The 27,017-nt window shown below is 38.6% G+C and overlaps 1 protein-coding gene and 1 pseudogene across 1 annotated transcript in view; one reads left to right on the top strand and one right to left on the bottom strand.

The window, feature by feature from the left end:
• NEK3 (NIMA related kinase 3) overlaps positions 1-23,504 on the top strand; it is a 29,996-nt gene extending 6,492 nt beyond the window's left edge. Inside the window, exons 6-16 of the mRNA XM_063102833.1 lie at positions 7,041-7,108; positions 7,201-7,287; positions 9,453-9,507; positions 13,007-13,207; positions 13,604-13,676; positions 15,793-15,839; positions 18,770-18,872; positions 19,412-19,555; positions 19,811-19,945; positions 22,483-22,609; positions 23,058-23,504. Coding sequence (XP_062958903.1) covers positions 7,041-7,108; positions 7,201-7,287; positions 9,453-9,507; positions 13,007-13,207; positions 13,604-13,676; positions 15,793-15,839; positions 18,770-18,872; positions 19,412-19,555; positions 19,811-19,945; positions 22,483-22,609; positions 23,058-23,142 — 1,125 coding nt within the window. The 3' untranslated portion in view covers positions 23,143-23,504. The remainder of the gene's footprint in view (positions 1-7,040; positions 7,109-7,200; positions 7,288-9,452; positions 9,508-13,006; positions 13,208-13,603; positions 13,677-15,792; positions 15,840-18,769; positions 18,873-19,411; positions 19,556-19,810; positions 19,946-22,482; positions 22,610-23,057) is intronic.
• On the bottom strand, positions 12,034-12,470 carry LOC134382685 (large ribosomal subunit protein eL22-like; annotated as a pseudogene).
• Positions 23,505-27,017: the final 3,513 nt, after the last annotated feature.

The raw sequence follows: 27,017 nt of genomic DNA, 5'->3' as shown, positions 1-27,017 counted from the left end.
ACCGCACGAGGCTTCCCGGGGCCTGCTGGCCAGCCTCCCCTCCCACTCCCTCCACGGTTCTCTGGTGGGGCTGGTGGCATGGGGCGTCCCTGGCCAGGGTCGGGAGGGCAAGGAAGTATGGGCGGGGCCAACTGTCACTCCATCGCACCCTGGGCTCCGGCCCCCAGTAAACTTGCTGTTACCGGGAGGCATAAACCATCTCTGTGGCCACCAGTTCGGAAAAACACCTAACTGATTTCTGGTTAGGAATAGTGTGGTCGGAGCGTTCCTGAGTTCGCTTGAACCTGCCAGAGAGCTGACTGCGGGCGGGCACTGGGTGGTCCACGCTGGGGGGATTCAAAGGTGATCCGTGTGCTGCGGGCTCCTCCCCCGAGGAGCTCACGCTATGGTGTGGGAGATAAGACAAGTACACAAATAACCCCGATACCAGAAGGAAGGTGATAAGTCCTGAGAAAGATCTACACAGTGCTACAAAGGCACCCAGAGCAACTGGTCGTCTGCACCTAGCAGAAACCTGGTAGACGTCCTGGGCGAGGCGGTGCCGAGCAGGGTCTTGAAGGCCCGGCTGATGGAGGAGGGTTGCAGAAGACACGTCCCAGCCCAGTCCAGTGCGCACAGAGCGGGGAGACATACGACTAGGGAGGCAGAGACTCGACAGAAACCACACAACCTGTGGGGCCGCCACTGTGTGATCCAGCAGCGCGGACCAGAGTGCACGGAACAGGGAGAAGTCCTGCATGGGAAGTGGAAGCTCAGCAGAGACCACACACCCTGTGGTACTGCCCGTGATCCAGCAGAGTCCAAGCTGACCAGAGAAGTGGCTCCCCGGAGAGACCCAAGACCCGAGGCAACCATACACACAAGGCACTAGAGGCCAACTGAGCAGTCATGGAGGTAGCCATAACAAATTGGCAACCACAGCAACAGCTTAGTTAGTCAATAATCTCAAACCAGTGGACTGTGAAACCCCCTGCCATAATGAATAAACATCAAGAAAAAGATACCAGAAATACAAAAAATCAAGAAAGTACACCACCAAAAATTAATAAATCTCAAACTCTAGATCCCATAGAACAAGAAGCCCTTGAAATGACTGACAAGGAATTTCGAGTGATAATTCTAAGGAAACTGAATGAGATACAAGAAAACTCAGCTAGACATCATGATGAAATGAGGAAAAGTATACAGGACCTGAAAGAGGAAATGTACAAGGAAATCAATGTCCTGAAAAAAAAATGTACCAGAACTTCCCGAACTGAAGAAGTTATTCAGCGAAATAAAAAACACAATGGAGAGTTTAACTAGCAGGCTTGTCAAAGTTGAAGAGAGAACCTCTGAACTTGAAGATGGGCTGTTTGAAATAACACAAGCAGACAAAAAAAAAGCAAAAAGAATCAAAGACATTGAAGAAAATCTGAGAGAGTTATCAGACAACCTTAAGTGCTCAAATATCCAAGTCATGGGTATTCCAGAAGGGGAGGAAAACGGAGATTGCATTGAAAACATATTCAACAAAATAGTGGCAGAAAACTTCCCAGGTATAGGAAAAATCACAGATCTTCAGATCCAGGAAGCTCAACGATCTCCAAACGTATTCAACCCAAAAAGGCCTTCTCTAAGACATGTTATAGTCAAATTGGCAAAACTCAGAGACAAAGAGAGAATCTTAAAAGCTGCAAAAGAGAAGCGTCAAATCACCTATAAGGGAGCCCTAATCAGGCTAACATCAGACTTTTCATCACAAACCCTAAAAGCTAGAAAGGAATGGGATGATATATTCAAAATACTAAAAGACAAAGATTGCCAGCCAAGAATACTCTACCCTGCAAGGCTATCCTTCCACAAAGAAGGGCAAATAGTATATTTCTCAGACAAACAAAAACTGCGGGAGTTCACTACCACACGACCACCCTTACAAGAAATCCTCAAGGGAGTACTGGGTTTGGTTCCTGAAAAATAACTACCACTGCCATAAAAACCCAAGAAAAATCAAAACCCACTAGTATAATAAAAATGGCATTCATGAAGAGAAAACAAACAAACAAAAACGCTATCTACAACCTAAGGAACCAACAAACACAGAAACCAAACAGTAAATCAGAAAGCAAGGAACAAAAGACACCTAAGACAACCAAACAACCAATAAAATGCTAGGAATAAATCAACACCTTTCAATAACAACTCTTAATGTAAAAGGCTTAAATTCCCCAATCAAAAGACACAGACTGGCTGACTGGATTAAAAAGGAGGACCCAACTATATGCTGCCCACAAGAGACCCACCTCACCCATAAAGATTCACATAGACTAAGAGTGAAAGGATGGAAAAAGATTTACCATGCAAACAGAAAAGAAAAACGAGCTGGAGTAGCTATTCTTATACCTGGTAAAATAGACTTTAAACTAAAAACCATAAAAAGAGACAATGAGGGACACTACTTAATGATAAAAGGACTGATGCATCAAGAAGACATAACAATCATAAATATGTACGCACCCAATGTTGGAGCAGCCAGATTTATAAAACAAACTCTATTAGACCTAAAAAAGGAAATAGACACTAATACCATAATAGCAGGGGACCTGAACAGACAGATCATCTAGGCAAAGAATCAGTAGAGAAACACAAGATCTAAACAATACTCTAGACCAATTGGAATTGGCAGATATCTACAGAACATTCCATCCAACAACCTCAGAATATTTATTCTTCTCATCAGCACATGGAACATTCTCCAGGATAGATCACATATTAGGTCACAAATCAAGTCTCAATAAATTTTAAAAAATTGGAATTATCCCATGTATTTTCTCAGACCACAATAGATTAAAACTAGAAATTAATAACAAACGAAACTCTGGAAACTATACAAACACATGGAAATTAAACAGCATTCTACTTAATGACATATGGGTCCAAGAAGAAATCAAGCAGGAAATCAAAAAATTTTTTGAAACTAATGAAAATAATGATACATCATACCAAAACCTGTGGGATACTGCAAAAGCAGTATTAAGGGGGAAATTTATTGCATTAAATGCTCACCTCAGAAGAATGGAAAGGGGCCGAGCCCGTGGCGCACTCGGTAGCGTGCTGCGCTAGCAGCGCGGCGACACTCCCGCCGCGGGTTCGGATCCTATATAGGAATGGCCGGTGCACTCACTGGCTGAGTGCCGGTCACGAAAAAGACAAAAAAAAAAAAAAGAAGAATGGAAAGATGGCAAGTGAACAACCTAACACTTCACCTTAAAGAACTAGAAAAACAAGAACAATCCAAACCTAAAGTTAGCAGACGGAAAGAAATCATTAAGATCAGAGCAGAACTGAATGAAATTGAAACCCAAAAAACAATACAAAAGATCAATGAATCAAAAAGTTGGTTTTTTGAAAAGATAAATAACATCGACAAACCATTAGCATGGCTACCAAAAAGAAAAGAGAGAAGATTCAAATAACAAAAATTAGAAATGAAAAAGGCGATATTACAACTGATTCATCTGAAATACAAGGAATCATTTGAGACTACTATAAACAACTATACGCCAACAAATTTGAAAATCTGGAGGAAATGGATAAATTTCTGGACACACACAAGCTCCCAAAACTGAGCCATGAAGACGTAGAAAATTTGAACAGACCAATAACAATAAAGGAGATTGAAGCTGTTATCAGAAGGCTCCCAACAAAGAAAAGCCCAGGACCAGATGGATTCACAGCAGAATTTTACCAAACATTCAAACAGGAATTGACACCGATTCTTTACAAACTATTCCAAAAGATTGAAACGGACGCAAATCTCCCAAACTCATTCTATGAAGCAAACATCATCCTGATACCAAAACCAGGTAAAGATATAAACAAAAAAGAAAACTACAGGCCGATATCCTTGATGAATTATAGATGCAAAAATCCTCACTAAAATACTAGCAAACAGAATACAGCAACACATATGTAAAATTATTCACCATGATCAAGTGGGATTCATCCCAGGGATGCAAGGTTGGTTCAACATACAGAAATGAATAAATGTGATACACGATATTAATAAAGTTAAACACAAGGACCATATGATCATCTCTATAGATGCTGAAAAAGCATTTCATAAAGTTCAGCACTCATTCATGACAAAGACCCTCTACAAGTTAGGTATAGAGGGAAAGTATCTCAACATAATTAAAGCCATATATGCCAAACCCACTGCCAATATCATCCTGAATGGGGAAAAGCTGAAAGCTTTTCCTTTAACAACAGGAACTAGACAAGGATGCCCACTCTCACCACTCCTATTCAACATAGTGTTGGAAGTACTAGCCAGAGCAATCAGAGAAGAGAAGGAAATAAAGGGCATCCAGATTGGAAAAGACGAAGTCAAACTGTCCCTGTTTGCAGATGACATGATCCTATATATCGAACAGCCTAAAACCTCTACAAAAAAACTCTTGGAGTTGATAAATGATTTCAGCAAAGTAGCAGGATACAAAATCAACACACAAAAATCAGTAGCATTTCTTTTCTCCAATACTGAACATGCAGAACGAGAAATCAAGAAAGCCTGCCCATTTACAATAGCCAACAAAAAAATAAAATACTTAGGAATTGATTTAACCAAGGATGTGAAAAATCTCTATAATGAGAACTACAAACCACTGCTGAGAGAAATTAGAGAGGATACAAGAAGATGGAAAGATATCCCATGCTCTTGGATTGGAAGAATCAACATAGTGAAAATGTCCATACTACCCAAAGTGATATACAAATTTAATGCAATCCCATCAAAATTCCAATGACATTTTTCTCAGAAATGGAAAGAACTATCCAGACATTTATATGGAATAATAAAAGACCACGCATAGCCAAAGCAATGCTGAGCAAAAAAAAATAAACCTCGAGGCATAACAGTACCCGACTTTAAGCTATACTACAAAGCTATAATAACCAAAACAGTATGGTACTGGCATAAAAACACACACTGATCAATGGAATAGAATAGAGAATCCAGAAATCAACCCACACACCTACAGCCATCTGATCTTTGACAAAGGCACCAAGCCTATTCACTGGGGAAGGGACTGCCTCTTCAGCAAATGGTGCTGGGAGAACTGGATATCCATATGCAGGAAAATGAAACTAGACCCATACCTCTCACCATATACTAAAATCAACTCAAAATGGATTAAGGATTTAAATATACACCCTGAAACAATAAAACTTCTTAAAGAAAACATAGGAGAAACACTTCAGGAAATAGGACTGGACACAGACTTCATGAATACGACCCCAAAAGCACAGGGAACCAAAGGAAAAATAAACAAATGGGATTATATCAAACTAAAAAGCTTTTGCACAGCAAAAGAAACAATTAACAGAGTTAAAAGACAACCAACAGAGTGGGAGAAAATATTTGCAAAATATACATCTGACAAAGGATTAATATCCAGAATATATAAGGAACTCAAACAACTATACAAGAAGAAAACAAGCAACCCAATTAAAAAATGGGCAAAAGAGCTAAGTAGGCATTTCTCTAAGGAAGATATACAAATGGCCAACAGACATATGAAAAAATGCTCAACATCACTCAGCATCCAGGAAATGCAAATGAAAACCACACTGAGATACCATCTAACCCCAGTTAGGATGGCTAAAATCCGAAAGACTGAACGATAAATGCTGGCGAGATTGCTGAGAAAAAGGAACTCTCATACATTTTTGGTGGGACTGCTAAATGGTGCAGCCTCTATGGAAAATGGTATGGAGGTTCCTCAAACAATTGCAGATAGATCTACCATATGACCCAGCTATCCCACTGCTGGGAATATACCCAGAGGAATGGAAATCATCAAGTCGAAGGTATACCTGTTCCCCAATGTTCATCGCAGCACTCTTTACAATAGCCAAGAGTTGGAACCAGCCCAAATGTCCATCATCGGATGAGTGGATACGGAAAATGTGGTACATCTACACAATGGAATACTACTCAGCTATAAAAACGAATGAAATACTGCCATTTGCAACAACATGGATGGACCTTGAGAGAATTATATTAAGTGAAACGAGTCAGGCACAGAAAGAGAAATACCACATGTTCTCACTTTTTGGTGGGAGCTAAAAATTAATATATAATTCACGCACACACACACACACACACACACACACAAAAAAAAAAAAAAACAACTGGGGCGGGGGGAAGAAGATATAACAACTACCGTTACTTGAAGTTGATATGACAAGCAAACAGAAAGGACATTGTTGCAGGGGAGGGAGGAGAGGGAGGAGGTAGGGAGGTTTTGGTAAGGGGCAACAATAATCAACCACAATGTATATCGACAAAATAAAATTTAAAAAATAAATATATAAAAATAAAAAATAAATAAATAAATAAAATTAAGGGAGCGTTCCATGCATAGGGTAGATGACATTTGGAAATAAATAAATAAAGAAATAAATAAATAAATAAAAATAAAACATTTAGAACGATTTAAAACATTTAAGGTCTAGTTTTTAAGTGTGTTATACTATACAGTATTATTAACTATACTCACCATGTTGTACAGTAGATCTTCAGAATTTATTCATCCTATCTAACTGAAACTTTGTGCCCTTTGTCCTCATATTTATACTAATCAAATAGGGTACTCTCTGAGAAAAAGTCATTGGAATCTCTTTACTGGTATATGTGAACGTATTCCAAGTTCTCTTAGTGACTGCTTACTAAGTCCATATGTTCTCAAATGGAAACTTTTGACATTTGGGCCTGTCACATGGAATCACCCTTATACAGGATCCCAGTCAGTCGATCAAGTGTGCTCATACAACCTGAAAGTTGCTAGATTTTGAAGCAGTCATCCTGAACTCCCAGGCAGGCTGTAGCTGTCAAGAGGGGATATTGGAGTTTTGTGTTCCACTTAGGGACTCAGCTTTCAGCATTTATACCCATCATCTCCGTCATCAGCAGGCTTTGAAAGACAGCTTCTCTGGAGACCTCTGCCTTATGTTTGATTGATGGATGACATAATCTGAGCTCTTCTTTTTTAATGCAGAATATCTTCCTCACCCAAAATGGAAAAGTAAAATTGGGAGATTTTGGATCTGCCCGTCTTCTCTCCAAGTATGTATCTCTATTCTGTAATAGTGACAGTAATCAAAACATCCATCTTCAGGAATGCTTTGTAATCATCCTTTGCCTTTTTATGGTTTTAGTCCCATGGCATTTGCTTGTACATATGTGGGAACACCTTATTATGTGCCTCCAGAAATTTGGGAAAACCTGCCTTATAATAATAAAAGGTAAGTGTATTAATTGGTGCAAGGATACAAGGATGACCATTTGGTGACAGGTATCGTAGCCTGCAAACAATGCTAGAATCTGGTGCCACTTTAAAACAGATACGTGGAGCATGTTGGTTTTTAAAAAATATATCTGAATGCAGTGTGGAATCTATGTTCCCAGGCTTCTAGATGAAAGTCATAGTTTCCCAACTGTTTTAATCAGAGCTGAGAGCAGCTAGTTGTAAATGCTGAAAGAAAGGCTCGTCGTTTCTTGGGACCATATGAATTATATCACCGGTTCCCAAACTTTGCTGTTCCTGCTTTTAAAAATACCAAAGCCCAGATTGCACCCATACCAGTTAAATCAGAGTGTCAGGGGGTGGGAAGGAGGCATCAGTAATTTTTAAAGATGACCAGGTGATTCAAATGTGTAGCAACATTTGGGAACCACTAGATTGTGTCACTGAGTGAACATTTGCAGAGCTAGATAATAAGCATTTGCATGATAGGTTAATTGATTGCAGGAAGTTAGTATGAAAACTTGATGATTTAAAATGTACTTTTTAAAATGAATATAAGTTATATGTGCCCATTGGTGGGGTGGGTGGGTGGGAAGGGTTAGAAATAGAGAAATGTATAAGAAAGGAAATAGAAATTACCCACTTTTCACAACTACTAATAACATTTTGCTGAGTTTTTTTTTCCCATGGTTCACTTTTCCCCCTAAAACTATTAGATATATTCTATATAGAATTTGTTATTCTGACTTTTTTACTTTATCATATTTCCTCACATATTTATACACTTCATAAATATTGTAATGACTGCATATATTTTACTATATTAACATAATTTTTATTTATAAATATATCACTGTTTTGTATCATATTCTTGGCATGGATTCTTAGAAGTAGGAACACCTAAAGGCTTTTGTTACTTCCTGCCAAGTTGTTTTCTGAAAGAGTATGACAATCTATGAGGGGTCTTCAAAAAGCTTGTGGAAAGATTCATATTATCTTTTAATTCCATTTTTTTCACACGAGGATTTTGAAGTGCCCTTGTATATTAAATAGTTCCTTTAAGAGTAGAATTGACTGAATCAGGGGAAAAAACAGCTCAAAAGGGACTTATTTGGACAATTGGGGAAATTTGAGTGTGGACTAAATATGGGATAATATTATTGAATTAAGGTTAAATTACTTGGATGTGATAATGGTATTGTGTTTAGGAGGGAGAGTGTGTTCTTGCTCTTAGAAGATACATGCTGGCATGTTCAGGGCTGAAGTGTTTGATATCTGCCAGCTTTTCCCAAGAGGTTCAGATATATACAGAAGAGAGAGCGAGCATGCAAATGTGGTAGATGTTAATGACGGGGGAACCTAGGCAAGCATGTGGGCATTTGCAACTTTTCTGTAGGTTTGAAATTTTAACAAATTAAAAGTTGAGGGAAACAGTTGATAAAAACCATCAGTTAAAATAAAAAGCACATCAGCTAGAAAAAGTCTGGAGGAGAACAACTAGCTGATGAGAATGATGGAGGAAACGAGATGCTGAGGCATGAAGGAGGGTAGGGTATAGGGCCAACTCCAAAACTCTTCTGATTTTGAAGAGAGATATTGTGGAAGAATGAGTAGTCTTGTTCTCTTTGTTTTGGAAAATGGAGCTAACGCTGGGAGTGGAGAAAGTTCCCAGAAGACACATTTTGACTTGTGATAAGCAAGAACACTGTCGTTTAGAGCCATCCAGCAGGGGAGCAGACTGTGCTCGAGGTACAGAGCTGTCCATCAGGAGATGGAATCCAGGGCCCGGTGCAGCGCCCTGAGTGGAAGCCGTGCTCAATGTCTTCCTTCAACTATGACAATCTGAGTCGGCAAATATTCCCTCTTGCTGCTGAGTTCCCAAATGCTACTGAAGTGATATCTGAACCACCCGAGTTGAGGGAATGAAGGATGTGGAGGGGTGGAGGACGGGAGGAGAGAGTTTCACTGTGAACATTACTCCTAGTAATTACCTAAGTGTTAGACCAAAATTACCATAACAATTTTATTTTAATGCCTAGGAATTACTTGTGATATCTGTTCTTATTAAAGGTAGGATAATTTTTCATTTTTTGTATTAGAATGTTCATATACTTTCCTATAACTCAACCCACGTGTTATTACATGGCTTCTTTATGCTTCCAGTGACATCTGGTCCTTGGGATGCATTCTGTATGAACTCTGTGCCCTTAAGCATCCAGTAAGTATGGCACGCAAAACGGAAAGGGCAGCTGTCATATCTGGCCAACCCCTCAGTGATGTGCCAAACTCCAGCTGACAGTTTGCTTCCCTAGGATGAATTCATTATGAAAGTTTTCATATTTTCCATCATCTTTGCCTTGAGCCACTTCTGTAGCATATATTGATAAGAAATTCCCATTATTTAGTTTCTGCTGATCTATACCTGGCCTCTCTTTCTTTCCTCCCTCCCTCCTTCCATCTCTTCCTCCCTCCCTCTCTCCCTTCTCTTGCTATTCCTAATTTTTTTACTTTGGTAAAATATATATAACATAAAATTTGTCATTTTAACCATTTTTAAGTGAACATTCCTAATATTGTGTAACCAACACTACTGTCTATTTGCAAAGGTTTTCCATCACCCCAACCAGAAACTCTGTACCTTTTATCCCCCATTCCCCCCCCAGTCATCTTTAGTTTACTTTCTGTCTCTCTGAATTTACATATTCTAGATATTTCACCTAAGTGGAATCATACAGTATTTGCCCTTTTGTGTCTGGCTTCTTTCACTTACATACTGTTTTCAGGGTTCATCTATGTTACATCCTGTGTCAGAACTTCATTCCTTTTTATGGATGAATAATATTCTTTTTTTAAAAAAAATTTTTATTGAATCGTAATTATACATATTTTGGGGGTTCAACGTTGACTTATGTTGATCAAATCAATATTACTATCATATATATTGTTACAAATCATACTTATTCTTTATGCCCGTTGTCCAATCTCTCCCTATCCCCCTCTCCCTCCCCTCTCCCACCACTGATAACCCTAGATTTCTTCTCTCCTTCTGAAAGAGTAATGGTTACTCTGTTGATTTGTTGCCTAGATGATCTGTCCAATGCTGAGAGGTGTGTTCAGGTCCCCCAATATTATCATAAAGCAGATGTTTCTTTTGTCACTCTGGAATGGGCTTTGTGGAGAGAGACATCTTCTTCTTTTCTTTGGTCTCTTCTGGTGACTCTCCTTGTGTCAGTGCACTCCAGTGGCTGGTGGACCATCTGTGTGGTGGTTGTGGGGTCTAGCCGCTTTTGCAGCAGCTGTGGTTATTGTGGTGGTTGTGTCGGGCCACCCACATGGAGGTGATGTTTTTGGTATGCTTCTTGGTGCTGGTGGTGTGCTTGGTTGTGTGGAGGGGTCCAGTCCCCGGCTCAATTCCTCAGGTCCCTTGGCGGCCCCGAGGCTGGATGAATAATCTATTGTGTGTATAGACCATGTTCTCTTTATTCATCTGCTGATGATCACCTGGAGTGCTTCCAACTTTGGGCTATTGTGAATAGTGCTGCTGTGAACTTGGGTGTACAAGTATCTGTTAGAGTCCCTATTTCCAGTTTTGGGGGTGCATATGTGGGAGTAGAATTGCTGGGTCATATGTCACGGTATGTTCAGCTTTTTGAGGAACCAACAAACTGCTTTCCAGAGTGGCTGCACCATTTTTATACTCATCTTCTTGCAGTTAGATTTCACTTACCACGTGAGTTTTCTCTCTAACTGAAATATCATGAGAAAACAGACTTTGCCCTATTATATATTTTTTCAAGATATTTAAAGAAATAAACTAACAAAAAAGAGGTTAAATAACTTGTCTTGCATGTTAAGCAATAATTTATTACATAGAAAAACAATCATAGTGCCGATCCCTATTAGGTCTTAGCTTTGCATAGAAATAAATTTTGTTCTTTGGGCATGAGATTGAAACTTAGCTCTATCAGGCTTTTTTACAGATGTGCTTGACAGCACATAGAGCTCAGGAGAGTGGCTGGTTGAGAAAAATTCTTCACTACCACTAGATGAAAGTAACTCAAACTGAAGGCATACAATGTTATTGAGAGATCATCTTCCTTGAATATAAGCAGCTTATAATGGTTGCTGCACAGTTAGAACAACTTGGGGAATCTTTTAAAATGCTGATGCCTAGGCCCACACCAGACTAATGAAATTAAAATCTCTGAAGATATCCTGGGCATTAGCATTTTTAAAACAGGTGACTCTGATGTGCAGCCCAAGTTGAGAACCACTATTGTATACAAATAAAATCATTTTTAAAATTCAAACATCTTGTTTATGATTATATTCTTTCTTTATCTGATTTTATCTTTTTCATAAACTTACATATACATGTTCTTCTTTTTCCTAGCAAGTATAAGTATTAAGGACTACAGTGCCCTGAATATTTGGCACACAATCTGTTGTCCCTTGTCTGCTTTAAGGCAGACATTGTTCTCAAACCTTTAGGAAATGTAGTAGAATCTGGGTATAATGGTTAAAAAGCCTGAGGCAAAGCAGATTCAATCTTATTTATTATTACCTGAATTTTTCCTTTGTTCTATGTTGATTTTTTGTTTTGCACATCTTCACTTGTATTTTTTATTAATAGGGTAAAATGTTTTCAGGGCAGAATGCTAACGTGTTCTCACATAAGCATTATGAAGGCTGACATCTAATGTTAGTTTCAATATATTTATTATACATTAAAAATAGGTTTTTTTTGGTTCCCAAGTTTTATTCAAGAACTCATACAAAATATTCCAGATAAATGAGTTTTAATCCTCATCTTCCTCCTCTTCTTCATCCTGGTTAATCTGGAATTAATGTAATTCGTAAACTCTCTGCTGTTAGGGACTACGCGCAACCAATCACGTAGATATTCTTCAAATATTTTTTGGTGAGATATTTCAAATGCCTTTTGGAAAAAGGCACCTCAGAAGTCACAGTGATCTTGCTCTTGCTCCTTTCTATGGTTACAACCTCTCCACCGGGATTCCCAGCTTTTCCATTCACTTTGATTCTCTCTTGGAGAAACTGCTCAAAATTGGCAGCATCCGTGATTCCATCTTCTATAGGGTGGGTGCAGTCAAGGGTGAACTTCAATACTTACTTCTTTTCTTTGCCCCCCTTGGCCACGAGCTTTTTCACGGGCACCATGGCGGCTGTGGAGGCAGAAAGAAAGATTTAAAACGTTTTAAATGTTATACCAGGATCTCATTTTATATCCTACCCTGTTATTTGTCAAACTTTAATAGCTCCTTTAATGACTTGAATGGTAAGATGGATTTTGCAGTAGAAGTTTAAAACCGGAAAAGTCTGAAGCACGTGTTGCTATGGAGCATGCCTAGGGGAGGAGTGGAGCAGAGGAAAATTACAGTTGTTTTAAGCCTGTTAGTGTCATTTGACTTTTTAAAAAGGCATATGTGTGTATTGCTTTGATTTTGAAAACATATTAAAAATGTGTATCTGCAAAAACTCTGATTATAATAAAGTACCCAAAGCAGGCATTGATGAAAGACTCTCTAGATGAAGAAGTTTTTTACTCTATGCTTACCTTTCTTCTGAACCACCATAAGGTTATAGAATAGTATATCAAAGATACCTCTGGAAATTAAAATGAATTATATGAATTCAGTTCAGCTGGTATTTTCTTTCCCTGTATCTGCTTTTAAAGTTCAATTTTTACTTTTCAGTTTCAGGCAAATAGTTGGAAGAATCTTATCCTCAAAATTTGTCAGGGGTCCATCAGCCCACTGCCATCTCATTATTCCTATGAACTTCAGTGTCTAATCAAGCAGATGTTCAAAAGGAATCCCTCACATCGCCCTTCAGCTACGACGCTCCTCTCTAGAGGCTGCTTAGCTCGGCTTGTGCAGAAGTGCCTACCCCCTGAGGTATGAAACACGTCGGATTGACTGAACAGTTTTCAAATGTATGGTAAAATGGTTTATCTTTTAGACACAATTACACATTATACATGCTTGTAAAAATTCAAGTGATGCACAAGTGTATTAAAAAATAAAAAGTTAAAACTTCCTTTCCCTCCTCTTCTCCCTCCCACAATGTTATTCCCCAAGTATCAGTTTGCATATCCTTCCAGATCTTTTTCTAGACATATATAAATGTCTATATTTGTCTTTCTGTCTAAATTATATATTTATTTTTAATGACATTTTTATTTTTCAACTTTAAATATTATTGTGCTGAAGAATATTGATGATTAAATGACATTATGGCAGTGTCTAAAGAAATGTATTTCACATCTTTAAATTCTCAACTTTAAATTTCAGATCATCACAGAATATGGTGAACAAATATTAGAAGAAATCAAAAAATCTAAGCATAATACACCAAGAAAAAAGGGTAAGAATTTTGGAAAGCTTATTTTTTGTTAACAGCTCTTTTAAAAATATGGTATAACAGAAAAGAAAAATAATAATTTTCAAGTTATTAGAAGTGATTATCAAGAGATAATCCTCAAACAAAATTTTCTTTTTGTTACTTCAGACATAATTCTGTACTAAATCTTATACATTTAGTTTTCCAGGGTTCAAAAAAGAAAAAGCCTAGTTTGGATATTTTGTTTCATTATTAGTATCATGTTTACTCTGGCTTGTTATGGGTCAGGTAGAAGGCTTTTGTGGGCTGGCCTAGGAATCTAACCATGAAAAAGGAACACTAATCTTATAGAAAAATGTATCCCCAATTTTCTGAAGAACCATAGTGAAAACAAAGTTTTTAAAATAGAGCCTGTTCTATTGTAAACCATGACTTTGGGTGGTAGTGATATGTCAGTGACATGTAGGTTCATTGCTTGTAGCAAGTGTTATCACTGTGGTATGGCAGAATGTTGGTAGTAGGGAAGGGGGGGTATGTAGAAATCAATGTGCTTTCCACTCAGTCGTTCTGTGAGCCTAAAACTGCTCTAAAATGTCAAGCTTATTAATAAAGAAAAAACCCAAACAAAAACAAGAGCCTTTTCAGAAGTTGGGAACCATCCACATAAAGAAGCTACATAAAATTTTCATACATCTGTAGTCTATCCTGACTATACCAAATTTAATTTATTGTCTCTTTGGAAGTTGTCATCTCTGAATTTTTTCAAAGCTATTTTTATTCCTTTTCATTTGTCACCAATGACTTGCTTCTGAAAAATCCAACATAGATAGTAGATATGAACAGAATAAGGGAGAAGAGTTAAGAAGTTGGAAGTAGAAGATCATCACTGTTTTCGGACACGTTGCAAACCTCCATTGTTTGGTGCTCTTCATTTTAGTGTTATGCTCCTGTACTACAAAAGAAACATTTTGAAAACTGTATTGTTTTGTTAAAGTTAACTTCTAAGTGCTGTTTTGTGGAGGATGTAAACCCTTCAGTCTTATAGTTAATCTTTTTCTCCATTACATAGGAGGTAGCTAGGTACCTTTGTTTCATCAGTTTGCTCTGGTGTTAATTTTACTTTAGGTATTATTTTGTAGCTTTTGTTCCCATCCCAGGGTAGTGGTAAATTCATTTTAAAACACTGGGCAAGAAAACGCAGGCTAAGAAAAGTTTCAACGTAGATTGGAAAAGTGTAGTTTTATAGTTTCTAAAAGAAGAGGAATACGTAGTCAGAGAAATACCACCGTATGGGGACTGTGTGTTTGCTGGCATGTTGATTTAGCCCGTACAAGTGAGACCAGAACGATGAAATGGAACATGAGTGCAGGGATCGTGTCTGACTTACTCACTCTTGTATTCTCAGTGTCTGCCATTGTGGATGTTCAATAGCAATTTTTAAAAATGTTGAATGAAAAAGGGACATGAACTGTAGGGCTGTGCCAGAGGATAATGAGGCAGGAGCTATCCCTGCCAAAGAGATCAGTTGTCAGAGACCCCCTGACTCCTGCTTGTTTCTTGGGAAGGAATAAGCAGCTCACTTCTTGTTAGGGTTGCCTGTTCCACTGGCTACGACACCTGCCAGGAAAAGCACAGACTCCACTAACTAGCATGCACTAAGGAGGATAATAACCTTCAAGTATATATTACCTCTTAGTGCCTAAATGGGTTGGCATAAGTGAAAAGAGATCTCTTTTAACTTTCAGATACTAATATTAGGAATAAAGCAGCAGAAAAAGCCTCTTTTAACAGCTGAGGTGTGTTACTAGGCTATTAAAGCTTGATATCCCTATTCAGACTAATCCTTTGTTTCTTTTCTTTTTTTTTCATTTTTTTTTTTGGCCAGTAAGGGGATTGCAACCCTTGGCACGGGGTGGTCTGCACCATGCTCAGCCAGTGAGCGCACCAGCCCTCCCTATATAGGATCCGAACCCCGCGGCCTTGGTGCTACGGGAGCCACGGGGGCCGGCCCTAACCCTTTGGCTCTTTGACTTTAAAAACCTCATTTGTCTCTCAAGCTTTATGCACATCACATTGGGAACTTAATAATGCGAGCCTTTATGTGCTTTCTTTTTCTACCTTCTCTTTTCTTTTTAAACAGACCCCAGCAGAATCAGGGTAGCTTTGAGCAATGAAGCAAGCATGGTGGTAAGTGCTTTAAAATTAAATTTATGAAACATCTATCTACTGGGTACCAGGTACCCTTACGTGCTGGGAAATATTTGGAAGACTGTCTTCCAAAAGTCCCTCCAGTGAAGTAGTTCTTCATCTTTAGGCGTGTGAAGTGATCAGTAACTGCTGCACTGCACTATCGCTGAGCCACTTGAGATCACCATTTTGTTTTTCTATTTTTAATTACTGATGACAGTGGTTTTAATACAGATGTGAGAAAACTTTATCCTGCTTTCAGTCATGAAAATCTTGTTTTAGCCTGGCTTTTTGTTTGTTTGTTTGTTATTATGGTAAAATATATATGACATAAAACTTGCCATTTCAGCAATTTTTAAATGTCCAATTCAGTGGCATTAATTACAATCACAATATTGTGCAACCATCACCACTATCTGTTTTCAAAACTTTTTATCACCCCAAACAGAAATTCTGTACCTATTAAACAATAACTCCCCAGGCCCCCACCCAGCCCCTGGTAACCTCTAGTACACTTTCTGTCTCTCTGAATTTGCACATTCTAGATATTTCTCATAAGGGGAATCATACAATGTTCTTTTGTGTCTGGCTTCTTTCACTTACACAATGTTTTCAAGGTTCATCCATGTTGTAGCCTGTGTCAGAACTTCATTCCTTTTTACAACTGAATAACATTCAGATCACTATTTTGATCTTGACATTTTTATGCTGAAAAAATTGTAGTGTCTCCCCATCATCCCATGAGTCATTTTCCAGCCAGGCATTCAAGGTTGTTTATCTTTTCCAGCCCTAGGCAGCTATGATGCTCTTTTACACTAAAGCTGCAATAAAATTGTGAACAGCAACAGCTGATCCACTTTCCAGTGTTATCACAACCACCTTAGCAAACCTTGTATTATTGGTGATTTTTTTCTTTCAATATTTTAATTAACTTTTTAATTCAAAAAGGAAAATATGTTGTACAGATAACAAATTAGTCTATCTATTCATGGAAATTACACTGGTAATTAAACTTGTAAATTTTTTTAAAAAATTTATTTTTGTGGCTGGCCGCTATAGGGATCTGAACCCTTGACCTTGGTGTTGTAACACTGCACTGTAACCAGCTGAGACAACTGGCCAGCCTTATGGCTATCCTTTTTTTTTTTTTTTTGGCAATTGGCCGGTATGAGGATCTGAACCCATGACCTTGGGATTATAAGGCTGCACTCTAACCAATTGACCTAACCAGCCTAAACTTGTAAATTTTTTGAATGAATCTTAGGTTGTAAATAAATAACAACATCCCACTATTATGTTGCTACAAATGGAATATATCCTGTCCCTGTACTTTTTTTTCTTTTACAGTAGTATCTGTTTTTTTTCTTCCAGCTTTATTGAGGCATAATTTACATGCAATAAAATTTGCCCATTTTTAGCATACAGTTTGATGAATTTTGGTAATGGTATTTATATAGCCACATAATTACCACCACAATCACGATATAGAAGTTCCATCCCCCTAAAAAGTTTCCTTAGGCCCTTTTCAGCCAATCCCGAACTCTGCCTCAGGCAGCCACCACTGTAAATTCTAATACCACCTACAGTGGACACATCAGTAAGTGTTAGCAGAATAAAAAGGGTGCAATCTATAAAAAGAATGGAGAAAAGGCCCCAAAGTCAGTCAGGTAACAGAGGACTTGAGGTAAACAGTCTTGAGCAGCCTGGCAAGGTAGGAAGGGAATGAAGGCAGAGCTGAGTAGTGCCCAGACGCAAGGTAAAGGCTGCTGTGGGAGCAGAGAGCAGGGATTTTCAATGGGGAGGAGAGATTGGAATCCCCTAGGGGGCTTTTAGCAACTGCTCTTTACCACTCCTCCAAGATTCTGAAGGCTTTGTGGGAGGCGGAGGTGTGGGGGGGTTAAAATTTTGGCTATACAGGCCACAGCCAGAAGTGCCCCAGGCTCCCAAGCCAAGGTAGTCCCCCTACCCTACAGGGCCTCAGCCATGAGGGTCCGCCCGCCCCCCTCCACATCTGCATCCAGCCTAGTGACAATCAGATTGCTGCCTGAAGTGCCCCGGGCTCCCCTGCCTGAATGAGGGGGTGCTATGGGCCTTGATCACGCGCCCCTTTCCTCCTCCTACCCTATCTCCCACACCTTCCCCCTCCCCCTCCCTCCCAACTGCTCTACAACATCTTAGAATGTAAAATAATAATAATAAATAAATATATTAAAAAAAACAAATCATAGCTATAGTGAGCCACCACTGTTAAGTGGTGGAGATTTTTGTGTCCCCTAGATGTGTAGGAGGAGAAGTTTGAGAATCCCTGCAGAGAAATAAGAAAACTTACTGTGTCAGTCAAGGCCTAGGGTTTATTTATTCATTCAACAAATAATTGAGAATCTGTGTGCCTTCTCAAAATATATGCAGATTTAGTAAAGACTAGATAGTGTGTTACTATACATCATGAAATCAAGGGCTAAGATCATTTGAATTAAATGGGAACATTTTGACCTTATATAGCAACCTTATAAAATATCTCATTTTGATATTAAAGTATGAAAAGCCCAATACAGCAAACCATATTGAAATTTTTCATTACTCTTTTCCTCAATAAAGACCTGGGAGATATCTGCCATTTTTATATATCCTCTTCATATTTGTAATAATTGATATTAATGGCTATTAACATATATGGCTATTAATATACATGTACATGTATGTATATATATGACTATTAATATACATATACATATATGTATGTGTGGTTTACATGTATATATGATGTACATGGCTAGTAATATACATGTATTATGGGGTTCTATGACTTCATGTTCTTTAATTCATTTTTATTTAAAATTAAAATAGCTGAGTTTGCATATTTGTTTACTTTTTTGGTGTGAGTTCATGATTTAACATGATTTAATCTGTATTTTTAATCTCTTTTAAAGCAAGAGGAAGAACAAGGTCAAAAGAGTAGCCACACTGATTTAGAAAGTATTAATAAAAATTTGGTTGAAAGTGCATTGAGAACAGTAAACAGAGAAGAAAAAGGTAAGTTACTCTAATTCTAATCATTGCCTAGGTGCGTAGTGGGGGAATATAGAAGGAATACAATTTTCATATTACTAGGTCTTGGGCTCATAAGCAAGTGTACAGGTATATATTTGCTCATTTAATGTTACAGGAATATTTTCTTTACCCACAAGAGAGAATAGTATTAATCACTAAGAGCCATTAAGCAAAGTAGTATCTGTTATACTATCCACCATAAAAGGCATGGCATACATACAGTATGTGCATAAGTCCTGTAGGGGCTTCATTCTTGTATGTTGTATAATATATATATATATATACATATACATACAATTTTTAAAAATTCAGCCGCTTTAATGATTTGTTTTACCTTTTCATTTTAGGGTTTTTTTTTTTCCATTTCTTTTGATGCTTAGACTTGAAAGAACATTGTTGCTAGATCTGCATTTGAGAGAGAAAAGAAATACTTCCATATTGTTGTTAGAAAGTGTATGTGTGGATATAGATGAAAAATAAAATAATATGCTTAGCGTTCCTTTTTTACACTTTAAAATCAGGTAATAAATCAGTCCATCCAAAGAAAGCCAGTTCACCAAGTCCTCACAGGCAACAGTGGGAGAAAAATGTGCCCAGTACAGCTCTTTCAGTTTTGGAAAATGCATCCATACTCACTTCCAGTTTAACAGCAGAGGATGATAGAGGTTTGTGGTCATATTGAACACTGTTATTTTATCATAGAACATTTTCTAATAGTTGTTCAATGTGCTAGAAGGTTTTTTTTTTTAATGTCACTGTATGAATGATATTTGGAATCACACATCAGAACACTGCTCATACGGGTGAGTGAAGTCGATTTTAGTTGAGAGTCAAATATAATTAATTTTGCTTGAAACATAATCCGAAAGATAGATGTTGATAACCTTTTTTTATTTGGCACTGATTTTTATCTTTTCTAGGTGGTTCTGTAATAAAGTACAGAGAAAGTAATACCCGTAAGCAGTGGCTCAAAGAGACCCCTGACACCCTGTTGGACATCCTTAACAACGCTGACCTCAGCCTGGCGTTTCAAACATACACAATATGTAGACCAGGTAATTTGTGTCTATTACATAACTGTGCAAATGCTCTGATTATTTTAAAACTGAGGTTAATTATACATAACAAAATTTACCGTCTCAACCATTTTTATCAGGGATATTAAGATCATTCACGTTTGTGTGAAGCTGTCACCACCATCCATTTCCAGAACTTTTCTCCACTTTCAAAACTGAGACTCTGCACCCATTAAGTAATAACTCCGCATGCCCCACTCCCAGAAAACCTTTGATTTTAAAGTTATAAAATAATTCATAACATTGAATTTTTATGTTTTTTAATCTTTTCTAGCTAGTCTTGTTATAATTAAAATTTTCCATAGAGCTACATTACTTCTGTTTGTTCATTTGTTTGCTTATTCTATTAATTATGCTACTGCTTTTGTAAAGAAAAATATAACTTTAATATATGCAGTTTGCTTTTGTAACAAATGCTTGCTAAAAACATTTTAAGTGAAGCAGCTTCTAAGGGGCCATATAGAGGTCAGGCGGGCCCGAGCACACTAAACATTCCAGGAAGGGAGTGACCCCCACCCGGTTCCAGGAACTGACTAGTTCCTTATCTAAAGGCCACCTGGCCAGACCCCAGGGAAGATAAACGATTGAGAAATGCACTGTTCCTTATCGGGGTGCCAGCCTGCTAAAGCCTACGTGTAAATCTAAAGGTGCCACAGATCTATCGGGGTTCCAGCCTGCTAAAGCCTACCCATAAATCTAAAGACGCCACAGATAACCAACAACTCATCCTGTCACAAAAGTCTATCCAGAAAAACTGTATAAAAGGTGCTTGTGTTGTAAGCTCGTGGTAGCTTCTGTCCAGGAGACTAAGTGACCCCAGCATGCTGGAATAAAACTCCTCTTGCCTGATTGCAATGGTCTCTGTCTCATGGTCTTCATGAAGTGAGCCATCCCAGCGTGTGTGGGATTTGTGCATGGTGCACGGGTCTTACACTTTCTTTGAAGAGTAGCCCATTTTTACCATTCAAATATGCCATTGCTTTAGTGACAACTCCAAGATTTCTTTTACTGTATGCTTGAATTCTGTAATATTGAATAGAATTTAAAAAGGATAAACAATTAGGATTTGATTTTTTAATTTTTTCTACAGACATTTTCACTAAAATTGTATATAATAATCTTTTATAATACTATCCTTAGGAATCTAGGCCTTAAGGGTGTGCATGTGTGTATAATTTTGATAATTCAATTACTAAACCACCTTGTTAGGTTAAGGTCTAAGTTAAATTATACCAAGTAGAGCATATAATGGTATGGCAAATCTTGACTGTATTTGTTGTAACAGATTTAGTTGTATTTGTTTATTTGGTATGTATTTATTTGATAACTAACAGTTTAGAACAGATAGAGAGAACTGCAGTGCTGTGTGGCATGTGCATTCTGATAGAGCTGTGCACAGAATATAATGGGAGCCCTGAGCAGAGGTTGATACATGGCAAGAAGATGTTAAGGAAGGTTAATGGTTGTGAATTTCGATTTAGCAATTATAAGTCCTGGATTTTGTTTTTGGTCCATTGATGAAGTCCTTGTCATTTTAGGAAAGTCACTGTTTTAAAAATACAGCTGACCTGTGAACGAAGTGAGGGTTAAGAGCGCTGACCCCCTGCAGGGTAGAAAATCCCCCTGTAACTTTTGACTCCTAGCCTACTGTTGATGGGTAGCCTTACTGATAACACAAGCAGTCAATTAACAAATATTTTGTAGGTTAGGGCTGGCTGGTTAGCTCAGTTGGTTAGAGCCTGGTATTATAACACCAAAGTCAAGGGTTCAGATCCCCATACTGGCCAGCAACCAAAAGAAAAAGAAAGAAAAAAGAGGAAGAACAAATATTTTGTATGTTTTATATATTATACACTGTATTCTTACAATAAAATAAGGCAGAGGAAAGAAAATGTTAAGAAAATCATAAGGAAGAGAAAATACATTTAAAAAACATTTAAATACACTGAAAAAAAAATCCACATGTAAGTGGACCCACACAGATCAAACCAATGTTGTTCACTGTCAACTGTATATTGTAGTTCTGTTTGGAAATGACTCTTATAAAGATTTAGCCCATAGTTTTATGTGGTTTTAGTTCTATAAGCAAAAAATCTAAAAGTAATCAATAGCTGGAAAATTTTTTTAAAGCGTACATGTGGTCTTCCTTTAATTCCCTGCTTTTCTTCCCCTGCACTGTGAAAATGGGAGGGGAAAGCCCAAAGGAAAAAATAATGAACTGTAATCCAACTTCCAAAGATAAACTTTAAAATAGTTGTTATGTTTGAAGGTTTTTATTATAAGTTTTTGAGTTTTTTTCTTGACATTTTTAGATTTAACCTACCTACTGATGCTTCCTAGGCCTGTTTTATGCTAAAAATCATGCTGGGTAATGTGGGGAGGTTCTACAAGAGAAATATGGAACATGACATTGGCTTCAATCAGCTAACAAGCTTTCGGAGTATTTTAGTCCAACAGGCATAAAATAAGTAAATACTATTTAAATTGGCATGCTTTCTGTTACTCTTCCCCTGAAGGTTCAGAAAGGTTCTTGAAAGGTCCCCTGTCTGAAGAAACAGAAGCATCAGACAATGTCGATGGAGGTCAAGATTCTGTCCTTTTGGATCCAGAGAGACTTGAACCTGGGCTGGAAGAGGAGGACACGTACGTTGAGATATACCTACCAAGCTTCAGTTGGTGTGTGTGTGGGTGTGTGCAGGTGTGATTAAATTAGACCATAATAATTTCAGGTTTAGTAGGAGCTCCTTTTCCTACTTTTCATCATCAATGAATATTTGTATCGATCATTTGTCTGGAATAGGTAATGTGTTACGATATTATTATGTAATTCCTGGCTGAACCCTATGCATATAATCTTTCAGCCTGGAGTTGTTATATTTTAATATACTAGATTTTGCATTGAAAAAAGTTTTAGAAACAGTGAAAGAAGCAATCTTAGAAGAATTAACAATTTTTTTTGTTTAATTGCCTTATGGAACTCATTTTTCAAAAACTTAAATATTCTTATGGTGGTATTTTGCTTTGAATCCATCAACAAATACTTACTGTTCCCCTAATATAGAGACTTAATGCCCAAATTGCTTTTTTACAGGGACTTTGAGGAAGAAGATGACAACCCCGATTGGGTGTCAGAACTGAGGAAGCGAGCTGGGTGGCAAGGCACGCGTGATGGATGAGGCCCGAGGAAACGTTCCTGAGTCCCATTGAGGAGATGTTTCAAATGAGGAATTCCTGTCAGAACAGTAATTAGTGTGCAGATATGTATTTTCCTTTGGAAACAGAATGAAGAGGAGGAAACAATATTTAAAGTTGCTCCTGATTAGTATCACAGAGTTTAAAAAATCTAGAACTCCTGTGGGTTTTTGAACTCAAGGGAGAAGATATAACAGAATGGGTATGAGCTTTGGGCTTTGTAGTCCAGTAGGACAGACATGGATGCTAGCTCTACTAGTAACTGCTTGTGTGGTTGTGGGAAATTACTTAACCTCTTTGAGCCCCCAGTTTCCTCAACTATAAAATGAGGATAATGATTCCTACCTCATAGGGTTGCTGACCAGAAACCATTACAGCATTGTTATGATTTGTGTTTATTACCATGTAACTCTCTTTACATTCCTAAGTTTGAGGATCTAAATATATCTCATTATAACATAATGTGTGTAATTTTTCAATAAGACCTAGTTCTGGGTAGTTTGAAGGTCATTTTCAATGACTGTCCTTAAATACATCCCCTCACAGGATGCACAAAAGAGTGCGGGTGGGAGAGTCAGCTGAGAGAGGAGTGGGGTGGCTACAGATCTTGCCAGAAGGTGGCAGTCCTGTACATGAGGAAGGAATTAGGCCAAAGGTGAGGAGCAGGTATGGTAAGGATCAGAAACTAGAGAGTATTGTGGAATAAATTTGCAGGGGATCCCAACATGTATGGGTCACCATGACACACGTGCTGGGTCCTTTCAAGTGTTGCCTCATTTAATACTGTGATACTTTAGTGAGGTGAGAATGTTGTACTGAAGAAGAAACAGGCTTCTCCCAGCAGATCACATAGGGGTGAGTGGGGAACAGCATAAACCTATAGGGAACAATACTAAAGTGAAGAATAGGGGGAGATACAGTAAGATCACAAATAAGGATCTGCTGAAATCTGGAATATATCCATCTTTTGAAGATTTAACAGTTTTTAAAACCTTAACATGCAAAAACCACACAAACACTTTATTTATACTTAGACACGTAGTCTTCGTTAGTCTCCTCTGGTCTCTGGCAGTCATCTCAGTCTTCCCTTGTGTTTCAGGACCTTGACATTTAGGAGGAGTACCAATTAGGTATTTTGTAGACTGTCCCTCAACTTGGCTTTGTCTGATGTTTTCCTCATGATTGGACTGAGCTTCTGGGTTTGGGGAAGAAGACCACAAAGGTGAAGCACCTTCTTGACACACCATGTCAGGGAGTATGCCACATCAACGTGACTTATTACTGGTGGTGTCTACCTCGACTGCCTGGTTAAGGGAGTCTGCCAGGCTCTCCACTGTAAAAGTACCAATTCTCCATTCCCGTGCTCTGTTCACTACAAGCAAGTCACTAAGTCCACCCTGTACTTAAGCAGAGAGGAATTAATTGCCACCCCTTGGCAGAGGGGCAGTAATAATCCAAAACTAAGTCATTTGTTTTGTTGCTTAAATTGTTCCAGCTTTGGCCATGGGGAATTGTTTCTGGTGGGCTTCTGTGTCCCTTTGACATGCCCCCATCCTTTTTGAGCCCTTTCTTACTTTCTTGCATTACAAGAAGATGGTCTAAGCTCATCTTTTACCTTCTCTGCCCCAGCCCCAGAATCATCTATTTCACCAAGCAGCCTTGGTTCCTTTCATTGGTTTAGAAAGCAAGATCTGGGTGCTGGGTGTGCTTGTTGCCACTGGGTGTTGCTGCTTCTAGGCCCACTCTGTGGACAGAGCTAAGAAATGTGTATGTGTGTACTCTAACCTGTGTGTCCACACCAATCTCTCCATTTTTATGGATATTAAGCTAAGCATGGGTTCCTACTAATGTCTTCAACTAATCCAGCAACATGAGGTTCACTCTGGCCTTCCCCTCTTGCTTTTCTGTAACTTCTCTCCCCGACGGTGAGAAACCTGGCTTATACCATCCATTGTCTACTTGGTTGTTCAGCCCCAGTATACATGTAAAGCAGATTCCAAATCGTTAACCCATATCCCTGTAAGAAACAAATTTACCAACTAGGGTACAGCATTTATGTATAGTTCCTATTATCTGCTTCATGGTTTCCAGTCAATCACCAATTTCCAAAACTACTTAGGTTACGTCCTCAAACATTAGCTCACCACTCTTTTGAAGATTTTTCGAGTTAAAGCAGGCATTGATAGTTTTAAGGATATTTCCAGATACTCACCTGCTATATATACTGTATTCTGTCCTTCTTAGTCATCTCAAATCTTAGCACTGCCCCAGGGTATAAACATTTCCAAACCATTAAACAAAGGGAACTTGAAATTATGTATAGTTATTGAGAATGAGTCTTGGATTATAAATCCTTTTGGAAATCAAATGGTTTGCAGGGTTTTACTTTTAATAAAATTTCAGGAAACTAATGGAATTATTGGCTGATGGTTATAAAGCATTGATGATAGATTACTACATGATTCTTGATATACAACTAGGCAAAAATTGAGGGCCACTTTTAACAAAACTTCCATTCCTATTTACTTGTTTGGCTGGGATTTCTCAGCACTTACAGCTTTCCAAAAAAAAGAAAGAAAGAAAAATGGAAGAGAATCAGTGTTGAACCATATTTATTCTAGCAAGAAATTAGCATTCATCTATGAATACTGAACCAATGAAGCATAGGGAGCCCATCCAGATTTTTAAGAGATGAATTTCCAATACAGTTTTACTTTTATTTTTTATTTTTTTTTTTTTTGTCTTTTTCGTGACCGGCACTCAGCCAGTGAGTGCACCGGCCATTCCTATATAGGATCCGAACCCGCGGCGGGAGCGTCGCCGCGCTGCTAGCGCAGCACGCTACCGAGTGCGCCACAGGCTCGGCCCCAGTTTTACTTTTAAATTTATTGAGTATGTATCAATATTGTGATATATTTTGATTGTGTACTACTAGTAATTTTAAAAATTCAGAAAAAATAAGATCCTATGATCAGGAAATATAAATTTCCATTTACTGTATATACTTCTTTCAGAGCAGTATGATAGGGTGATCAATAAGACTTTAAGCATGAAAAATATTACCTTGGGACAAAATTCTATTAGGAAAGTGGGATGGAGATAGATTCCAAGGGGAAAAAGTAATGATGTTCATTTTCTGATTCTTAAAGAGCTTTTTTGTTTGTTTGTTTTGATGGAAGATGGTGGGTATATCGCCATGGTATTTAGATTCCACTGGATGTTTTACTTGTTTGAATATATTTGCTGAAAACTACATCCTTTCCGACTACAGGAACACATAATGAAACGTTCTAGATAGCAGCTTGATGTGCAAATCGGGAATGGGTCAGGGGGCATGTTTGCAGACCACTGGGCAGCAGCCAGTTTTGTAAGAGGACCCTGTGGAAGGCCAAAGAGTAGGCCAAGGTTCCAGTCTCACTTCCACCTCTTGGCGGTATTTGAGACCTTGCACAAGAAACACTTCATGTGTGAATTCAGCTCATTTGTGAAACTGGAAGACTCCTACCTTGCAAGGTGGTTGTAAAGAATAGAGCTAACGTGTGCGAAGCATCTGGCACACCGTAAACAGTGGAGTACTGTGCAAAGGAGTTCCGACCCAAGGCAAAGAGAGGTGAGTGACTCAGAGGGGTCTCCATACGCCCTGGCCTCTGACCCCTCCCGGAGGTACGCCGTGTAGACCAGACCCTTCACCGCTCGGCACCGCGCCCCGCCCGCGTTCCCTCGTGCGGCTCCGCCCCGGCCGCGGAAAGACGCGGCCGCAGGGACCTCGATCCCCTCAGGACACTTCGCTCGCCCCGCGGAGCCGGCAGAGCAGGTATACTGCGGCGGGGAGTCCTTAGACCTTACCGGGAGCTGCCCC

Source organism: Cynocephalus volans, chromosome 7 (assembly GCF_027409185.1).
Source record: "Cynocephalus volans isolate mCynVol1 chromosome 7, mCynVol1.pri, whole genome shotgun sequence".
In the NCBI taxonomy this organism is placed as follows: domain Eukaryota; kingdom Metazoa; phylum Chordata; class Mammalia; order Dermoptera; family Cynocephalidae; genus Cynocephalus; species Cynocephalus volans.
The sequence above is the reverse complement of the archived record's forward strand: the minus strand, read 5'-3'. Positions and strand labels throughout refer to the sequence as shown.